We start from the raw sequence: 21,239 nt of genomic DNA on the forward strand, positions 1-21,239 counted from the left end.
GATGTGTTGTTATGACAAACTGTTTTCAGCCCAAGTACTTTGAAGTTCACATTCTGCTAACACACACTGATAATACACTAATAATACACAGTAATAACACACTAAATCCTAAACCTTTTTGTAGGCTCCTTGCGATAGATGCGTGACATGTAGGGGGTTCTTGGCTCATTCTTCAAGTGCATGTACCTTCAGTTTTATGTAGCTAGCTATATGTTTTCTACCTTATTCTTTTTTAAATATTTTTTCAAAGTACAAGACATGTGGCTTACTCTCAGTTATCTGTTTGGATTTTGCTTTAAACAGTTTATAGAACCTACAGGAAAAAAAACCCCTCCAACCTTAAAACAAAGTGCTGAAGTCTCTTAAGCCTTATGGAAGTGTTCTGTAATTTGGTGTCTTTCTAATCCTGTGCCTGAAATTCTGGTAGAATCTTAAACAAAAAGAGAGAATGTCATTTGTCGAAGTTGTCCACAATAATGTGCTAACCAAGTAAACCTTTCCTGAAGTTCTATTCTAGTACTTAATCCAGATGAACTTCAGCATCTTTAAGTCTGACTTGTACCTACTGATCGAATTGATTATCTGTGTGATTCTGCCCAAAACTGTTGACAGTTTGCTCTATTTGTCTGCCATGTAAGTCATGGAATCATTTTGGTTGGAAAAGAGCTGTAAGATCAAGTCCAGCCATTCACCCAGCACTGCCAAGTCCATCACTAAACCATGCCCCTGAGTGCCACAGCCACGCGTCTTTTAAATACCTACAAGGGGTGGTGACTCCACCACTTCCCTGGGCAGCCTGTTCCAATGCTTGACAGTCCTTCCAGTGAGGAAGTTTTTCCCTGTATCTGATCTAAACCTCCCCTGGTGCAAGCTGAGGCCTATTGAGGCCTCTTGTCCTATTGCTTATTACTGGGGAGAAGAGGCCGACCCCCTGGCTACAGCCTCCTTTCAGGTAGTTGTAGAGAGTGGTGAGGTCTCCTGTGAGCCTCCTTTTCTCTAGGCTAAACAACCCCAGTTCCCTCAGCTGCTCCTCAAGGAAGACTGGTGCTCCAGATCACTCACCAGCTCCATAGCCCTTCTCTGGACATGCTACAGCACTGCAATCTCCTTCTTGTAGTGAGGGGCCCAAAAGGTCAAAGTGCAGCCTTCTCAGTGCTGGGTACAGCGGAATAATCCTTAAAAGTCTCTCTAAAACTTACTTTTCGTGACAATTGTTTAATCAAGAAATAATAAAAATTACTGATTGATTTTTGTACATACTGCATGTATCAGAGAAACATTGGCTAGTGTTGACATAGGGCGTTGGTTTAAAATTAATGATCTGTTGAAGCTCACATTACAAAATTCTTTGCCATTTCTGTGACTTTTTTCCCTATAAACTCAGTAGCTGCAAATCGGGGAAGAAGGCAGTGCAACACATTTGCACAAAACCTTTTGTATCTGGGTCCTGCTTACTGTTCTGTCTCCTTGGAGCAAGTCCTTTTCTCCCTGCCATGGAATTAGCACAAATCCAGTAGAACTGAAACTTGCCTTTCTGTAACTCACCAGTAATCTGTGCTCCCTGTGCTGGACAACAGGGAAGTCACCAAGTGAGAATCAGCCTGTGTGTTTGGACAGAGTCACCCTGACATAAAAGTGTGATGAGGATGCTTGAATGTTTGTTCTTGGATCGCAGTTTCCTTTACAGTTTTTAAAAATGTTTCTAACCTCCATTATTGTACTCACTTTCCTGCAGGCAGCTGAATGTGCTGGCAAACTCTTCATTTTCCACACCTCTCTGCCCATCGCAGAGGCCCCAGGAAAGTTGAAGAACAGGGATGATAGGAAACTGATCAACACAGATAAGGAAAAGGTAATAAAGATTTGCATGATCCTTACATAAGGGGGTACATTACACTCTTTATGGAATAAAATAACTGAAACAACATTTTAAAAATCACAAGGATAGCACAGTAACAGTCCCAGCTAATACCTTTTAACGTTCCCCTTTTATTTTCCATTCCCAAGCCGGCCTGTGGAGACTTGACATCATGAGGACATCTCTGGTCTAGGGACGAGAAGAGTTAGCTCTAGATTATTATACAGGGTAAAATACCAAATCTGGGTTAAAGTAAGTGTGCTGAACTTACAATTAAAGAAAAATGTGTAATAATTTCATAATAATGAACAGTTCTTCAAAGGCATACTCAGGGAGAATTTATATGACCCTAATTTCCCTTAAGAGAGACCCTAAAGTATAAAAGTATATTGACTGGGATTATAAACTGTATCTCACTTTTCTTGCCACAAACTTCTGATCTCATCTCTGATTTTATTTCTTAGACTTTGTTTCAACCACAAACAAGCTTTTACAACAACTTGGCCAAGGACTGTGTGGCCCAGGGCTGCTGTGTGGATCTATTCCTGTTTCCAAACCAGTATTTGGATGTTGCTACCCTGGGTGTAGTACCTTACCAGACAGGAGGCTCCATTTATAAGTATGCGTATTTCCAGGTAGGAGTGACATTGACTCAGACTGGTATTTGATGGAAGTAAGAATTATTGTTTAATTAAGAGTTCTATTTTCATAGCGTGAATTGTACTGAAGAAGTTTTTATTTGGAAATAAATGGCAAATTAAATTTCAAGATGTTCACCAAAATTATTCTGTTAACTTTGTGTCTTTGCACAAACATCTCTGTTAATAACAAAATCCACAACAGGAAGAGCTATGCTGTTACCTTTTAGCACAGTATTTTATTAGCAGGGCACTGAGCCTTGTATGATGGCTGATTTTCACAGTAAGACTGAAGGAGGTAGTATCTGGTTTTAAATTACTTTATGGTTTATGAAGCAGCTCTGATTTATGGGAATATGAAACTTCAATTACTGCTTGTCTTCTAGCTGGAGACAGACCAGGATAGGTTCCTGAATGACTTGAGAAGAGATGTCCAGAAAGAAGTGGGATTTGATGCTGTAATGAGAGTGCGCACAAGCACAGGTGGGTGTTAGCTCGGATGAATCGTAACGAATTGACTGCTTCAAGCGTGTCCTATGGGAAGTAAGAGATTTTTCCCTAATTTAAAATGTATTGAGACTAGGTTATGCAAAAAGCTCTGCTAAAGCTTTGGAGTTCCAAGGCTTTGTTGAAACTGTGGAAAGATCCCTGCTGCAATCTGCCAGGATAACCTTAGTGTCAGTTCCAAAGGCTGGCTGTCTTTTTATTCTGTTGAAAGTTGTAGTTCATGTTGGTTTTTTTCCACTTCTAGGTATTCGAGCAACTGACTTTTTTGGAGCTTTCTATATGAGCAACACAACTGATGTAGAGATGGCAGGTTTGGACTGTGATAAAACAATTACAGTGGAATTCAAGCATGATGACAAATTGAGTGAAGACAGTGGTGCACTTCTTCAGGTGAGGGGGAGTAGGCTTTCTAGGACAAAGAAGTGAGTTGACAGTTGAACTGAGCTATTAGACATTTCTTCAAGGAACTGTTTGTTCTTTCTCTACCTTACTATACCCTTGATCTTTCAGCGTAGTTGCTCTCAGGGTGACCTTGACTACTTCAAATTACAGTCTTATTTTCTAAGACCAGGTCCCTTAATACAACTGCTAAAATTCCTTCTTGTTATTTTTCATTGACCTCAGTTCTTAGCATATGCTTTTAGCTTATTGTGCAAGGCTTTTATATAATTATCCAATTTGTTTATGCATCTGAGTCCTAGATTTTAGTGAAGTATATTCAAGCCCTGCCCTTCTTATCATAGCAGGAACTCATTTTTCTATATCCTGGCATTTTTGTCTCCTACAGTGTGCTCTGTTATATACAAGTTGTGCAGGACAGCGACGACTCCGCATTCACAACCTCTCCTTGAACTGTTGCACACAGCTTGCTGACCTCTATCGAAACTGTGAGACAGACACACTCATCAACTACTTGGCTAAGTATGGTAAGGGTAATTATGGTAACAAGAATTGCAACCTTTAACTCTGGTAAAATGCCTCTTGTCATCCAATGATACCTGTTTACTCTTCTTACTTGAAATGGCAGGTGGGAATCCTGATACTTCAGTCAGTTACAGGAAAGAGCATAGAACTGTGACAATACTGTTGCTGGTTAGGGCGAGAGGTACAGATGGAGGGTGTAGGCTTATTCTTCATACAGAGTCTTGTCTAAATATTTTTAGTAACAGTTTGTATTGACAGTTGTCTGAATTCATCCTTGCATTTATTTTTGGACTGGTTTAGTTTGTTCTTTAACTGTTCCAGAATTATGCTCTGGCAAGAGGAAATGGTGACCTTTGTTCATAGATCTGGGTTAAATATCACACTCTCTTGCACTGTACCCTATTTACACTTTCTAGTTTGCAGTAAAAGCCTAGGAATCCAGCAGGGATTTAGAGCTGTGTATGTTTATTGCCATTAAAATGACAGAAACAGTCCATTTTCAGACCTTTAAAGAAAGATGGCCAGGCTATAAAAAAAGTTTTTACAGAACGCCATGTTTTCAATTATGATGTGTATTTTAAGTACAGGGGAGATAGAGAGTTCAAGAATATGTAATAAAACAGAGTAAATGAGCTTCTTTGGGTCTTCAAACTTGTAGGAAAGGGATGAAGTATTCCTATTGAAGGGGAAGGAATAAACACTTTCATAAACAATTGTTCTTTAGATATACTTTGTGGAAGTAGTGTCAGGTTTTCTGCTGTTCAAGTGCACTCACTTAACAGTAGTCCATCTCCTTCCTCTTTCTGTGCAGCATATCGTGGAGTTCTGAGTAGTCCAGTAAAGACTGTACGAGATGCACTGATCAACCAGTGTGCCCAGATCCTCGCTTGCTATCGAAAGAACTGTGCTAGTCCCTCTTCTGCTGGACAGGTAAACTCTGATACTTTTACTTGAATCTCAGGCTCAGGAATTAAAAGTGATGACATCATCTTCCTACTTAGCCTACTTAAATAAAGTCAATTGCTTTGCTCAGCAGAAATTTGCAAAGAGAAGAGTCAGGAAAGTAGAGGGGCTGCAAATAAAACTATAGCTGAGAATGGCTTCTTGAACATCTCTCTGGAGCCCAGGGAACACTGCCTGCTTCAGGGATAAGGTTTATGTTTCTTTTGCAAGTCCATGATATAATGAGGCTATCAGCTTTCACTCCTCACAGCCATACCACACTTTGTTGGTTCATGCAAGCTTCATTTTGTCAAACATAGGCTTATTCAGCAAGACAGCTGACCAACTTCTGTCTGCTTGTGACTTGTAGCTGATCCTCCCTGAATGCATGAAGCTGCTTCCTGTGTACTTGAATTGTGTGTTGAAGAGTGACGTCCTTCAGCCTGGTCCGGAGGTCACAACGGATGACCGTGCCTACATTCGGCAGTTAGTGACATCCATGGATGTCGCCGAAACAAATGTTTTCTTTTATCCCAGGCTTTTGCCTCTGGTGAGTAATTCAGGATATTCTTACCGCTTAAGACTTGCTGTTGTCTTGACTTGTCTTAAGGACTGGCATTTATTTGCTAGCAAGGGAAAGTGATTTGAGAAATATTTGCATCTATTGGGATATTTCACTTAATTTCACTCATTACTGCATCTCGTGAACTTCCTGGAGGATACTTTTTGAGCTGTGAGCATATGAATAGTGGCAAAGACACTTCTGACCCTTTCATAGACTTTTTTCAAAAGTCCTGAAGCTTCTTACAACTTTTTGTAGTGATTTTCATCATTGAAAGGCAACTCTGCATACCATTCTGACTTTTCAGTAGCATAGTTGCTGGAATAACACTAAAAACTAATTACGTTCCTAGTCTAGGAGGTTATATTGGAATTTCACAGTAATGTCACGGAAGCCTTATGTTCTCATTTGCTGACCAAGAATCTCTCTGTGTCGCATTCAGTAAGAAAACTGAACTAAGGAAGATGATACCTCAATCGCAGCTATTGTAGTCTTAAGAGTCCTAAAAGTGAGAAAATCATTGGGGTCTTAGTGGTGGAAATTTTCAGATGTTCTTGTCTTATAACCTTGATTTTATTTTACTTATTTGAATTTTTATTTCACACTAAAACAGACCAAAGCAGATGTTGACAGTGATTCCTTGCCAGCAGCCATTCGGAACTCAGAGGAGCGTCTCTCCAAGGGTGACATATACCTACTGGAGAACGGGCTGAACATCTTTGTGTGGGTGGGAGTCAGCGTGCAGCAAAGCCTGATCCAGAACCTCTTTGGAGTGTCATCCTTCGGTCAGATTAGCAACACCTTGGTGAGCTGGATGGCAGTGTGGGAGCTCCTGTCTCTGATAGTCACCCAAAACTTCAAACAATGAGAAAGCCAGTTGAGAAAATAGTGTTACGTTTTTCATACTGGGAACGGAAGAAGCACAGATATGTGATACTAGTGGAAATGTCCCTAGTCTGGGCATGTTGGGCATGCTTTTGCCTAGGTTTATTTGGCAAGCTACATCACTAACAGTGAAAAGAACAGTTGATATCTAAATGGAACAAATAACTGACCTTTAATTCTGACATCTTGTTATATTCTTTTAAGTAGTTGAGGTCAAAGAAATTGTATGTTAATGGGGGTAGATATGTCCATACCCTTATATAATATGACAAAACTGCTGAGTTTTATTTAGGGTTGCTCTACTTCACATGACTAATGGGGATTGGATATCTTTCATTCCAGAGTGCCCTGCCTATCTTGGAAAACCCCTTTTCAAAGAAAGTACGATCTATTGTTGACATGCTTCAAAGACAGAGGTCCCGCTACATGAAGGTAAAAATGGTGTCCCCCATTCACAGCTTTAAATCCCTTTCCCTTTTTGTAGAGCAGGTGATACCTGGTAATGCTGCAGTGCTGAATTTATTCTTCCCAATCTCATAAATGTGATTCAAAGTTTTCAAGAATCTGAAAAAAAATTTCACTACTTTTGGAGTTTTGTGTTTACCATAGTTCTAAAACTAATTTTTTTCAGACCTATACTACTTTACAAACCGCATATGTGGTATTTTTCTTTTATTTAGAAGGGATTGAGACTTAACCCAGATGATTTACAGAAGTCGAAGCACATAACCAGATTAACAGCATATATGGCTTATCTGTCTTTGGGTTTTTGAGCCATTTGGCTTTTTGCCCTTTTTTCCCCAAGAAGACTAATTCTGCTGTCTACTCACTGTTGGTTTTGTTCTTGTTTTGTTTTGTTTGTTTTGTAGTTGATAATTGTGAAGCAAGAAGATAAGCTGGAAATGCTGTTCAAACACTTTCTAGTGGAGGACAAGAGCCTGAGTGGGGGGGCTTCATATGTGGACTTCCTGTGTCACATGCACAAGGAGATTCGGCAGCTACTGAGCTAGAGGAGTGAGTGGTGCTGGAACTCAGCAGTGACATTTCAGTCTCCACTAATGACCTGATCAGAAGGCTCAGCGCCCTCAAAAAGGACAACATAGAAATCTGTACAATTCCATAATTTTTAATACATGTTGCATAAGCAGAAATCCTTTCAACCTTTCCCAATCCTGTATGAGAGATGAAATATTTTCCTGGTGAGGGCTAAAAAAAAAAGATAAAAAGGCCTTTGATACCAGGTCTTTTATTTGCATCTAAATTGTTTCCTGTGCTTGGCAGGAGTTCACCCCCCACCCCATGCTCGCTAATCCTGTTGTAATGAATGTAGGTTTTTTTCAGTTCACTGTACATGATTCAACTTTGGGTGAAAAAGCGATAACTCTTCAAAATTCCTGGTAGCTGCTGTGCGTTCGTGTGGGTGTGTGCACTTGCTCCAAGTGTGAAGGTGATGCACAGGTGGGGAGGACGGGAGGCAGGTCAGGTGATGGAAGCTGGAGCAGCCAAACCTTTTTTGTCTTCTCTAAAGAGGGAAACATGATGTGTCAGAGCACAGATGTATCATGCGGCTGTCTGAACCAGAAAGCCATGAAAAATGAAATGAGTGCTAAGTGAGGAAGCAGCAGGACAAATTTCTCTCCACAATCTTCCCTGTACTATAAGTTGCTGTGCAGATCTGTAATGGAGTAATTAATAGTTCAGTGGGCAAAAATCAACAGCTTCTAAACGGTGTAGGAGTAGAGATGGTACTTCCTGTTGGCGTGTGGTGACTCCCTTCCTTCTCATTGCACGGCTCTGTATTGTCCTACTCAATCCATGTTCCATGGCCTCTCCTGCAGAGCTTACCTGTCTGTCAGATGGTGGTGGGAACAAAATCCTCTTAATCTTATGCAGAAAATGTTTTTAACAAGGTGATGGTGGGCTGTGTAGGAACTGGATTATAAGGAAGCGGCCATTTTCAACCATATTATTGTGAATCATAGCAAACAAGCAGGAGTTTGATTTATACTGATGTGAATTTTTGAGATTGCTTTGTACCCTGGAATACAAGGAAGAAGATACAAAAGCTTAAGATTTAGACTGTACTGTAGTAGGTATCACAAGTACGTGATTTCGGTCGTTGAAAGCATCTGGGCCATAGTGAGGAATTTCATTACTGGATGTTTATACCCTCCCCTGTTCTACCTACTGATCAGCTTGCACAAAACCTTTTTATAAGCCTATTTGTTAAACTAAAATACCTCAGAGAGATGAATCCATCCACTTTGGCTGCTCTGCTGCTCCATTTTGCAAGGGTGGATGAGAAGACTCCTGTGAAGAGGGAGCTAGTGTAATCAAATTCAGAATTCTAAGGGCTTCGTTGATTCACTTTTGAAAGGGGGCTTGTATATTTTAGCTTGAACACTTAACAAGTGTTCTTCCAGTACCCAGGAGTTTAAGCTACCAATAGCACTAAAAGTGGAAGGAAGAATGTGGATGGATTAGAGAATATGTTATCTGGGCTTGATATTTCATAGGAAAGTCCTTGTTAAAATCAGAAAAATATCTGGCTGTGGTTTTAGTTCCATATCCTGTAGCATGTATATAAATCCATTTTTCTTCTAATGCTGCTAGTTTGTCTTCCCTCCCATCACTACACAGAAAGGGGAATATGAAAATTGTAATGGAGAAACTCTTTCAAGATGTAGTTGACAGAACCTTCAGCATTTTTGTATGAGTGTGGCCAACTTTTTACTCCATGTACTGCCTCCAACCAAAAAATCTAGAGGATTTTTAATCAGAGGGGAAAAAAAGAACTTCCCAGAAATATAAGGCGCAGCAACCACAGACTTCCACAAATACTAATTTCTAGTATTAATATTGGGGGGTGTGGGGGTGGAAATGAAATCATGAATGAACCTTTCATTTTCTTCACTTGTTTTTCCAATGCATCTTTTAATTTGTAAAGAAATAAAAATATATTAAGATGTATTTTATGTCATTGTTAGTAAATAAACACTGCTTATTTTTCCAAACCCTGTATTTTGCGGGAGGGGGGAAATGGGAAGGGATGAAGTCTTAACTCATTGCTCCTTTACAATCCAATCTTCTGCTAGTCAAATTCAGTCTCTTTTTTTCATTGTTGTTATTCACATTGAATGATAAGAAATTCAACAAGAATCAACAGACAAAAGATACTATTCAGTCTCAGTATTTGCTTAAGTGATTGGTTTTTGACTTTTTGCCCCCTCTGAACTTCCATTTTGCAAAGAGATTTCCCTTTTTGCTAACATAGCTTGAGTCATTGATTGGGGTGGGGTTTTTTGGTCTACTTTGGCAAGTATTGCCCTTACCTTGTGCAATGTCAACTTAAAGACTTCTGTATTCTTAACTTTTCAGAGAAATAGAGCTCCTATTTCAGAGTTAAGAAAGCAGAGAAGCTGGGTAGATTGGTTGGGGGGTTATGTTTTGTTTGGGGGGGGAGGGGTGCTAATTGCAAAAATAAAGTTTAGAGTGAATTGGCAGTGTAACTTGACTGTAGCCTTGAACATTGATATTGTATAATTTCCTGATAACCTTAGAACAATATGTATGAAAGCACATGACAATCATTGCTAAATACCCAACAATACTAAGTTTGCTGTAGAATATTTTGAGATTACTCTCCTGCAGAATGTATATAAAATCCAGGATCTGCCATTGAACTGATATTGAGATAATGGGCCTTGAGGATCTTGTACATAAATCATATGGAGTAAATTGTGCAGCTCCTCTTTTGATGCTTGTGGGAATTGCCTTGCAGAGCCCATATCTGTTACACTCTGTTGGGAGCTCAGTGCAGGACCCTGAGGTGTGCTGCTGGAGCAGGCCCGAGCAGTGTTCACACCTAACTTTTCAAAGGAAAGGAAAAAGATTCCTGCTTTAACTTGTTCCTTACACAGATAAAGAAGACTTCTTTGCCTTGTGTCCATACTAACTGATCTCCTGTATTATAACCGATAATTCTTAAATATTGTTATTATATTAAGTTAGGTCTTAAAGAATTGAGTCTTTTAGCAATTGTGTAACTGAGTAATTGAGTGGTAATTCTAGCATACTTCTGTTGGATTTACGTAGTGTAGCCTGAACCAATTTCCCATTTATAGAAGAATTTAATAAACCACAGGAGTTACTTAAGGTTGGTACAGAAAAGCAGCTTTCAAGGAAGCTTTAAAACTAACTGTAGATATTAAAAAAAAACAAACAAAAGATTTTTGTTACTAAAAGGTGTTTTCTGTTCCCTCCCTTTATGGTCTTCAGCAGGAGTTAATCTGGGTGCTCTTTCTTGCAACACCTAAACGCCTGCATGGTCGAGGAGCCACCTCTGCAGATGCCTTCAGCCGAGGCTTGCTATGCCTCAGTGGAACAGCTCGGGCTTTTCCCTGTCAGCTGCAGGTACTGCTGGGGCAGGTGTGTGCACAGACGGATGCAGGAGCGGTAGAGAGGATTTACAGCCCCTTCAGCCACAGGACAGTGGGGTTGGAAGGGACCTACGAATGGGTCACCTCGTCCGGGCCTGCAGCCAGGCTGCACGAACGATGACAGACCCGTGTTAGGTGTCGCTGTCCCTAGGGGCTTTCGCTATTCCTCGAGGGTCCGAGGGGGCAGAGCGGGAAGGCGGCGCCGCTCCCGCCCCGGCCCCTCCGCGCCCCGTGACGGCACCGCCGGGGGCGGGGCCGGCGCCGCTTCCTGGGGCGGCGGGAACGGCCCGGGGAACGAGCATGGGGGGCGCGGGGCCGCGGCGGGGGCCCACGGGCCTGTGGGTGACGCTGGCCCTGGCCTGGGGCGCGGGGGCCGCGCTGGCCGCGGAGGGGCCGCCGGCGGGAGCGGCCGCGCCCGCGGAGCGGTGCGGGGCGGAGGGGTGGGCGCAGGACGCCGTCCCGCCGGGCGCGGCCTTCGTCGCAGCCGCGTCCTACCGCGGGCCCGGCAACAACGACACGCGGAGCAACAAGGCGCTGCCCATCCTGCTCTGGTGGAGCGGGAGCCTCTTCCCGCACTTCCCCGGCGACACGGAGCGCATCGACTGCCCGCGCGGCTCCTGCCTGGTCACCCGCAGCAGGCGGGTCGCCCGGCACCGCCGCACCAAGGCGCTCATCTTCTACGGCACCGACTTCAGGGCCTACGAGGCGCCGCTGCCCCGCCTGCCCCACCAGACCTGGGCGCTGTTCCACGAGGAGTCCCCCATGAACAACTACCTGCTCTCGCACCCGCCCGGCATCCGGCTCTTCAACTACACGGCCACCTTTCGCCGCGAGTCCGACTACCCGCTGACGCTGCAGTGGCTGCCCGGCGCGGGGTACCTGCGGGGCCCGGCCGTGCCGCTGGCCGAGAAGGACGCGTGGCGGCGGAGGGGCTACGCGCCCGTGCTGTACATGCAGTCCCACTGCGATGTGCCCTCGGACAGGGACCGCTACGTGCGGGAGCTCATGAAGTACATCCAGGTACATCCACAGGGGAAGCTGTGGCGTGGTGCTGGGAGCACCTGGCGGCGCCCCTCCCCGCCTCTTTTTAACGGGGTTTGTTTGTCCTTGTTTTTAGCCAAGACACGAGTCATAACGGGATGCATGCTGACTACAAGCTGGACAGAAAAACTAGTTGTATTCCTTCCCAAACCGTGATCTAGACAACACCGCATGCCAGTAGGTAGGCCTGATGTAGCTGTTAGTTGTGGAATTGGCCAGACTCGGGATCAGGCGCAAGCTGGGCAAAGCCTGAATAAGCTCAGTCTGCTGGACCAAGTGCTAGAAGTTACTAAAATCTCTGGACTTTGAAGTTAGCGTACAGGAAGGCTGTCCATTTACAAACCTTGCTCCTGTTTGAAAGTACAAGAAGGCAATAAAAAGGCAGGTTGCTGTGTTTTGAGAATCTGCTCCGTATCTGTGTTGTGGCAGAACCATGTTGTTTCTTTGGTGGTTTATACTGCTATGGCACAGCTGATGGTGAGTAGCTTCATAAAGTAAAATAATGTAATTTCTTTAAAGCAGAAAAAAGTTCAGGTTTTTTTTTCTTTGAAAAATTCTGAAGGATAGGAGAGTGATAAAAAACATCTGTTTTTCGTCTTTGCCAGAAACATCTTTTTCCTAGTCATTTCTGTTGTTTCTGTTGGCCACGATTCAGTTATTGTGCAAGTTCATCATGTACACAGTAGTGAAACAGAGACAAAAGAATTTTTAAAATATGACTATATTGTCAAAGTTTGATGCAGGGTCCAGTTCAAGGATATTGTCTTTTATTTTTAGACAGTATTCTTTTAGCTCTCTGCACCAATTTTTCTCAGTCTAAGAAAGGGAAAAATTTTGTCAGCCTGCTGAGTACGGTGGGAATTACGTGCGATAACTGTTTGGAAAAGTACTGGGTCTCTGTTAAGTAGAATGATGGCTTTTAAATTAATGTAGAGAGAGTCAAATGCTGTTCCTTACTTGTCAGTTTCTGATTTATCTGATAGTAAATACATTTTTGAGTGGCACTGCACTAAAGATGCTTTTGAAACTCAGCATTTGGTTTCCCCCAAAGCTGGTAGAAGAGAGGCTCTAGGAATAGTCACGAGGGAAAGAACGGAGAGTGAAAGTGAAGCTAAGCTAAGGTAGCTAGGAACTGATCCAACTTAGGAATTTTACGTGAACTACAAGCTCTGAAAACAAGTTCCAGGTGAAGGGATCACTTTGTAAAGACGCTGGTTGTTATTTCAGGTTGACTCCTATGGGAAATGCCTGCATAACCGTGAGCTTCCCAGTGAACGACTGAGAGACACTTCTACAGCCACGACAGAAGATTCTGAGTTTATGAGTTTTATCGCCAGGTACAAGTTTCATCTGGCCTTGGAGAATGCCATATGTGATGACTACATGACAGAGAAGCTGTGGCGTCCCATGCACCTGGGGGCTGTCCCAGTGTACCGAGGCTCCCCAGCTGTGCGGGACTGGATGCCAAACAACCTCTCCATCATTCTTATAGATGACTTTGACAGCCCCCAAGAGCTGGCAAAGTATCTTGATTTCCTGGACAAGAATGGAGAGGAATATTTGAAGTATCTAGAATATAAAAACGTTGGTGGAATCAAAAACCAGTTCTTGCTAGAGAGCTTGGAGAGGCGGGAGTGGGGTGTGAATGACATGACTCTGCCCAATTACCTGAATGGCTTCGAGTGTTTCATCTGTGACAGGGAGAACATCCGGGTCAAAGAGGAGCAGGAACACAAAAAGTCCCATGGGAAAATTCCAGCTCCCAGACCTCACATAGCTCAGTTCAAGCACATGGGATGTCCTGTGCCAACCCCTGGGTTTGGAAGTGTTGAAGACCTCGCTGAAGGAGACAGGTAATGTACCAATATTATGCTTTTTGAAGGGAAAAAAGCTTCAAATAATAGTAGCTGTAACTTTTAATAATCCTTTATACTTAAAGGAGCTCATAATACAACTTTAGTTACATTTTATAATATGTCTTGTGGGTGTTGCGGTAGTTCTGCTAATATTGTGTGACACTGAGGCTGGACAAGAGGCTTGGATGGTGGTATTGGGGGTTGACAGAGAAGCCTGAGACACCCATAATGTTCTGTTAAAATGCTCTGTGACCTCGGGCAATGTGGTTATCCTCTGTCACTCTTAGCCACTTCGTTTGGGGGAGGGATGTTTTCAGTACAGTGATGGTACAGCACTTGTCAGCCCTATACTCACTACAAAGTACTGGGTTGAGAATGGGGTTGTCACTGTTCAGTGCAGGCCTGGTTGGCTCGCACTGACTTTGGATCAGATATTAGGCTTGCCCCAGAATACAAGACTTAGTGTTGTTTTGTGTGACAAAACTCTTGGCTAGTGTTGAAGGATGCCATCCCCTTTGTTTAGGAGAGGGATTGCACAGAACAGAGATTAGGTTGAGTATCTTGTCCCGGGGATTGCACACAGGGATGGCTGGTGTTGCTGGAATCTCCTATAGCCCACACTATGAGCTGCCCTCAAAGTCTGTCAGCAGGGAACTAAGTACACCAACCCTCGCGCAACCACTTTTGACAGGCAGAATAGAGTGTTGATGGCATGATCTAGTCTATTTATACATGCATTGGTACAAAAGAAGTTAGTACTTGGGTGTTCCCGAACCTTTGGGCTTTTCCACTGACAGGGTTTTGAAGTTGCAGTTTATAGAAGGAAGGGTTCTTGCAGCTCGTAAACTATGTGTGGACTTTGTGAAGTGTGCATTACAGTATAACAGGTTTGGATTCCCTGGGTTTATCGCTTTTCTTTGCATTACCTGCACCTGTTTCTGTCTTTTTAGGCAATTACTCAAGTGCATGCAATTCACTCTGTATAAGCCATCAGACAGCCATCATAAAGATAAACCTTCAGCCATAGCAGATCTTGTCTAGGTTAATAGCCATCACCAAAGATTTCAATGTTCTGATAGCAGTCTCACTGAGTATTCCATTACTGAAATTTTTAAAATATTGGGAAAATCTTATGCATTTCCAGAAGGAAGTTGTCAATGTACTTTATTCTAGTTTATATCGCTTTACAACGTTGTTAAAAGTTTTCTACAGTAAGGGATTGAGTGCTTAGAAGTGTTAAAATTAGTGTTAGGAGTGCAAGATTTCTTTTGTTAGAAGAAGCAGTGTGTTGAAAATGTAAAATCCATAATTTCAAGTATGCTAACCCAGAACTAAGTTTTGTATGGATATGAATCTCTAAAAATGTTTTTATTACATTACCCATTCACCAGAAAAAGTATGAAGAATTTTTTAACTATGGGGAATTACTTAATTCTGTGTTGGGATGCTTTCAAAAATGACCAACTGAAATTAAAACAGGAAAATAAGCGTGGGGTTATACAGGTGTTTTAGGAAATGCCTGTTTCACAAAGTATCTGGCGTTTATCATCAAAAAGCATTTTTCACATTACAACTAATTTTCATATTGTCTAACTGAAAAGTTATGCTTATAAGTAAAAGGGGTTCATAATCCTTTGTTTTCTGTTGGTTGACAGATTTACTGGAGCTCTTTTATAGTAATGCCTTTTCTCAGTCTCGGTTTTTCTCCTTGCAGCATCCCACTCTGTAAACGCATTCCTGACTTTTCCATAGGTTTTCTCTTGCTTGGGCATCAGGTGGCAGTAGAGAAGCACGTGTAAAGGCACATATGGCGTGGCTGCCGCTTGCAGGCTCAGGTGCTTCCATCGTTCCGTGCAGGGGTCATCAGCAGGGAGTGCTGAACAACTGGTCTGTAACCCAAGCTACAGTTGCATCCATGGAAGCTTCAATGTCTCATTGACCCAGAGGATGTTACTCTTCCCCTGTTTGTAGCCATGTCTGGAAAAATTGTTCCAGGGAAGCTTTTATATTGGCTGCTATCTGCTTTAGAAAGATGTGCATCCATACCTTCTGAGGCATGATCAGGGGCATCTCCAGCGAAATACAGTGGTTTCTATCTGATAAGCATCTGAGCTTTCACTGGTTTTATCTGCAAAATGAAATATGGTTACTTAGAATTCTAAGTGGTGACTAACATAAAATTGCCACCAAAGCATTTGTTTAACATGCCCGTATTTTGCCAGGGTTTGATAGTAATATTATTCGACAGTGTGATCAGTTTACATGATTTCCTACTGAGCCAGTCAATCGAGTGTTTTGTTACTTTAGAAAACATTACTGTGTAAAAAGGACACAGGCCTAGTGGAGATACAAACGATAGACTGTGTGCAACATTCAAGGTCTGACTATAAACACACGCTGTGACTTGGGGTTCCGGAGCCTTCTGGAACTCTGAGAACAATAAAGGCAATTGGAGTTTATATTAGAACAAGTACCCAGTGACAATGCAGCTCATCTGCATCTCTGTAACTCTTGTTCCCAGATGTCGTTAGCTTTTAGGGTTGACAGATTAGCTAAATTGACAGAACTCTTCTCCCTCTGTAGGTATATGTAGCTGCAGCACACTTACACCTTTTAGCTGGAGGTGTGGAGTCGTGGCTTCTAAATCCCTGTGGTTGCAGCCTCACTTGTATTTGGACACCCAGGCTTCACACCCAAGTGAGCTTACGAAGAAAGGCAGTAGAACAACCGTTTGTGTTAGTCAGTCACTACAATCTGTTGAATTCTTTGTACAGAAAACAGTGGGTTGCAGTGCTACTGGTGAGTGGAACTTCTAGGTAGTGGAAATCAGAATCTCTAGTTATTCTTGGACTCCCACCTTTGTGAGAGAAATGTTTGATTTGTTTCGTTGATAAGGATTCGTTTTCTGAAAGTGGGATGTTTGAGGGGTAACTTGAAGAAGACTAAGTGACAATTCCTTTCCAGTTACCTAAAATTATCATCTGTGGTGGCATAAGGAAAGAGAAGCCACTGTGCCGCTGATAAAGGAATGTTGTAAAACCATCATGGTTTTGTTGGTTCCTTTTTATGTCAATGCCATAGTTTATTTATGACAAGAAAAATCAGCTTAACAGTGTATGAGATTTGCCATTTGTGCACGTGAGAAGTCACTTGCAGTGGAATCCAGTAATCATCCAGGATTAAAGATAGATCTTGTATCTCATGGTAATGATGTTTCAGGTGTATGTAGTTGGTAGTCTGTGGAGATTTCTGCAATCCTGCTCATCCTGAGGTACCAATTTTTCCCAATTTACAGAATCAGAGTGAAATTATTTTCTTTTAAACCCCCAATAATAGCAATTTCAAAAGAAAAATACCAAAGTGTTATTTAATATTTTTGATGGAAGTCCTCACTCAGATACTAGAATTCTTTTTAGTGTTGTTTCTGTACAATTCATCAGGAAAACATTTTCTTTTTTTCTGTTACTTATTGCCACTTAGTCTTGGATCTAGTACTTAATGCACATTGACATGTGCCCTTATTCTGTGCTGTAAAAAACAAGTAACTCATATTGGCAGTCCTTGAACAAAGGTTAATGGATTTAGCAATGTGATCTCATAGTATGTCCAAGTGCTGCGTTTTAGAAAGGACCCTTTTGGCAGATACTGATTTTTTGAAGCAGAAATAAGCCCCTGTCTATGATCCTTCAGATTGGAATCTATGTTAAAAGCTTTATTTTGAGGTTTATGTTGGTATACACTGCAGGGATGTACCACCACAGATGGTGCTGTTGACCAAGCTAATTCCCGTGGCGTACAGGGCATGTCCACAGGGACAGCGGCTGTGATGTGTGGTGCGATTCTTTCGGTCTGCCTGGAGAGGTGGGTGAGATTTGCTTCTGGGCAGAACACTCACACTGGGTTCAACGTGTGGGGTACAGAGTGAATGCAGGAGGCACTGCTTTTACTTCTGTGATTTGAAGGGAGAAGAAGCAAAAAGCTCCGTATATAAGTTGACAGGTATTGGGTAACTCATGGACGTATAAAGACGTATAAAGAGCATCATGTTTGTTCCTTCTTTCCAAAATTTGTGATAGGCTCATGTGGCTAGATAGCAGAAATAATGGAGAAGAAATAAATAGTTGCCATTCCTTGGCGAAGTCTCTTTGCCCCAAGTAAGCACTCAAATACTCCTACTTTTCAAAGTAACTGAATAGCTATGGACAGGTCACTTGCTCTCTGACTAATTCTCCTCTTTTGCTAACTTACCAGGTGATGTGTACAATGGGATGAGAAACTAAATTATTTAATTCTCAGCTTTCAACAAATCAGTTCACACCACAAAGTGTATTAGCTGGTATTGCGTAGAATTAAGTGAGAGAATTAGTCCACATCATCATGAATGGGAAGGGAATTGCTGAAACTTGCAGTGATATAATTTGTGCTACAAAAAGTTTGCGACTGTATGCACTGAGAAAGAGACGGCCTGTACTTGACCATCTAGTCTGGAGATAAAGAATAGAATCAGGATTGAGGAATGTAATGATTTTTGTCACTGCCATGTATAACCTGAGTTTGTTAAAGGGTTTGTCGGAATAAAAATTGATTCTTAGGGCTAACTCTTATACACATAAGGGCCATGGAAGGCTACTCTCAAAATTATCTAAGGACTCTGTGATAGATTTTATTTTAATAGAAGTTTTAATTCTCTACAATTAACAATTTAGTCTCTTTGGTAAACACTCTAGTCATATGCTGATACTTCTAGAATGTTTTAAAACTCATAGTGAACTTGTATTTTCCATAGAGAATTTTCATGGCAAGTTTCATTAAATGACTTGGAGCACAATAACAATATTGTTTGTTATGACCATCCCTGGGCCTGTTTTTCTCTTAGGTGAAAGAAAAACAATGGTTTTGTGATATTACAGCTGCACACTCATTTGTTTTTGTTAATGGTTTGTGGTGGTGTCTCTTTTTTTGTTTCAGCTGGAAAGAAATGTGGCTGCAGGATTATTGGCAAAGCCTTGATCAGGGTGAGGCCCTCACAGCTATGATTCATCGCAATGAGTCACATCAGGGAAGATTTTGGGACTACATGCATGAGATTTTTCTCAAGAGGACAAGGCAACACTGACCCATCTTTGTAAGAGCTTGATTTGAAAATTGGATTGGAGGTTGAGACTGAATTCTTACCTTGCTTCAAAAGTTTGCCTTGAAATACAAAAAAACCTCTCTCACAGAGACAATTTTTTCTCGTGCAAGAAGTGAGTGAGTTTCTGTTATGATTGGATTCCAGCAGTGGAGATGTTAGCAACTGCTTTGATTTGAATTTCAGCTCTGTGGTGTGAAGCTACTCCTGACTTGCAGGTGTCAACATGTGGGGCAAAAGACGAATTTATTCTCCTTTTGCATTTGGTATATTTACATTGTGGCTTAGGTGACTTCAGAGGAACACTTCTTCAGATTCTTGCTCAAGTGCTCTAAGTTATTTCAGGGATTTTTTTTACGTCTCCAGAATATTAATTGTTTTTATATGTATTTTATCAGTCACATATTCTCTTTATTAAGATGTACTTTTAGCTGCTATTAACAAATGGCTCTTCCAATGAAGGAGTTACAACAGACAAATCTGTGGAGAGCAATTGTGCCTTACAAAATTGCAGCAATAAAGTCTCTTTGCCCCAAGTAAGCACGACTCAAATACTCCTACTTTTCAAGGGAACTGAATAGCTATGAACAGGTCACTTGCTCTCTGACTAATTCTCCTCTTTTGCTAACTTACCAGGTGATGTGTACAGTGGGATGAGAAACCAAATTATTTAATTCTCAGCTTTCAACAAATCAGTTCACACCACAAAGTGTATTAGCTGGTATTGTGTAGAACTAAGTAAAATTGGTATGCCTTGGTTCCTTTAATTTTTCATCAAATCTGAAATCTATAACCTCAACTTTTTGTTATCTCCTTAATGCTAGCAATTCAGAGGCCTTGGATTTGTTCTTTTTGAGTACATGCAGCTTTCTGCAAAGACAAATACATTTTAACAATGGTGCCTTTCCAGTGGTCTCTGCAGTTTGGAAACAAGCCTTGAAGTCTTTCTGAACTGAAATGGATGATGAGAACCAGGTGCACTGAGATGGTTTTGTATCTCTATAAAATCTTAACACGTTACAGTCCTGGTCTGTGACTGGAGTTCACAAGTGATGACATGTGGATAGATCTTCCTTGCTGTGTAGCCTGTATCACTTACAGATATAAATAACCACCACTGTCCCCTGCCATGTTGGGTATCTTCCTGAAATAATTGATCTTGCAGTGAAGGGAAACGAATTCCCTTAGTGCCACAGGTTTAAAAGCATAGGCAAATACGGCCACGCTGCAGTCACGTCTAATGGTACAATGCTGTTTTCTTTCTCCGTTTCTCCTCCCCCTGCAGAAGTTAACTCCTAACTAAATAGCCAGAGTTTATCCATGCCTAAGACAGAATGTTTGTAATGAAAGTCTACAGTCTGGGCTAATCTGATTTTGCAAGGCAGTTTATGCATCGCTGTGGGAAGTCTGATGCCTCTTAGTAAAACTTAGAAACAGGAGTGAATCTACATTCTGTCCCTAATTATTTCACTGTCTATTGCTTAGTGCTGTATGGATCACTTAATATATATTTTCCTCTCAAATTCCCTTCATCATGTTATAGATATGGTATTATAGGTATATCAGGATATGTAATGATCACCTAAATATTTGTCTCTCAGGTGACAGAACAAAATTGCCATGTTAAAATCGGGGCACTCAACAGCAAAGACTCAAGGCCCATAACTATCACTGGATTCTTGCAAATGTAGAAAATGCATACAATGAGTGATCTCACCTGATAGTTTTTAGGAAACAACTGTTATTTTATCTCTCTTCTCTAATAATATTATCAAATGGTTCTTCAGATAAAATGCATTTATCAATTTTATATTCCTTTTTTTTTTTAAGTTACTAGGGAGACACGAATACCTAAGTGAATATATCTGAGTTAATTGTTAAAGTGAATTACTCAAATTAGGTTAAAATTAAAGATATGTGTATTCAGGATTGAAGTGGCCACAATATGCTTGAGAAATAAATTAAGATAAATAAGAATAAAACAAATTAAGGCTGCTTTAGTTCTGAATATCAACTTCTACTAAACAGTTTAGTGATATTTAAGTAAATTGTTTGAATTAATGCCTTCAGTTACTTCATTTCATGTTTTTCTATAGAAAATCACTCAGTCTTTGACTGCATGGTTCTCTTAATTAGCTATATCTCAAAAAACTTTTCATTCAAGTGTTTGGTGGGATGGGACAAGAGATTCTGATCTTGGTTTTTATACTAAACATAAAAACCAAGAAGCAGGTACTAGCACTTTACCATTTTATCTTGTACTTTAAGTAGATTTTCTAGAAGTGTAGCATTTGTAATAATTTCCAGGTATTTATTATAATTTATTTGCTTTTGCAAAAATTAGACGTGCTACTTTTAATTATCCTTGCAGGAGTAACAGGAGGAAGTATCAGTATAAGCATGTGTATCATAGCACCTACTTAGTTCCTGATGATTGGTGTCCAAAGCCTCACTTT

At 41.3% G+C, this 21,239-nt stretch overlaps 2 protein-coding genes across 7 annotated transcripts in view; both read left to right on the forward strand.

The window, feature by feature from the left end:
* Positions 1-9,330, forward strand: part of SEC24C (SEC24 homolog C, COPII coat complex component) — a 110,281-nt gene extending 100,951 nt beyond the window's left edge. For all 6 annotated transcript variants that reach the window (XM_027885159.1, XM_027885158.1, XM_027885162.1 and 3 more), the window contains 10 exons: positions 1,736-1,852; positions 2,323-2,493; positions 2,883-2,979; positions 3,248-3,393; positions 3,791-3,929; positions 4,739-4,857; positions 5,240-5,419; positions 6,045-6,236; positions 6,659-6,748; positions 7,186-9,330. In XM_027885159.1, coding sequence (XP_027740960.1) covers positions 1,736-1,852; positions 2,323-2,493; positions 2,883-2,979; positions 3,248-3,393; positions 3,791-3,929; positions 4,739-4,857; positions 5,240-5,419; positions 6,045-6,236; positions 6,659-6,748; positions 7,186-7,326 — 1,392 coding nt within the window. In that variant the 3' untranslated portion in view covers positions 7,327-9,330. The remainder of the gene's footprint in view (positions 1-1,735; positions 1,853-2,322; positions 2,494-2,882; positions 2,980-3,247; positions 3,394-3,790; positions 3,930-4,738; positions 4,858-5,239; positions 5,420-6,044; positions 6,237-6,658; positions 6,749-7,185) is intronic.
* Positions 9,331-11,053: 1,723 nt separating this feature from the next.
* On the forward strand, positions 11,054-19,024 carry FUT11 (fucosyltransferase 11). The gene is made up of 3 exons (XM_027885136.1): positions 11,054-11,775; positions 13,024-13,649; positions 18,621-19,024. The coding sequence occupies exons 1-3, from the start codon at positions 11,056-11,058 to the stop codon at positions 18,766-18,768; spliced, it is 1,494 nt and encodes a 497-aa protein (XP_027740937.1). The 5' UTR covers positions 11,054-11,055; the 3' UTR covers positions 18,769-19,024.
* The last annotated feature ends 2,215 nt before the right edge of the window (positions 19,025-21,239 follow it).

This window comes from Empidonax traillii, unplaced genomic scaffold (genome assembly GCF_003031625.1).
Source record: "Empidonax traillii isolate 1590-97213 ecotype Southwest subspecies unplaced genomic scaffold, ASM303162v1 scaffold162:size863265, whole genome shotgun sequence".
Lineage (NCBI taxonomy): Eukaryota > Metazoa > Chordata > Aves > Passeriformes > Tyrannidae > Empidonax > Empidonax traillii.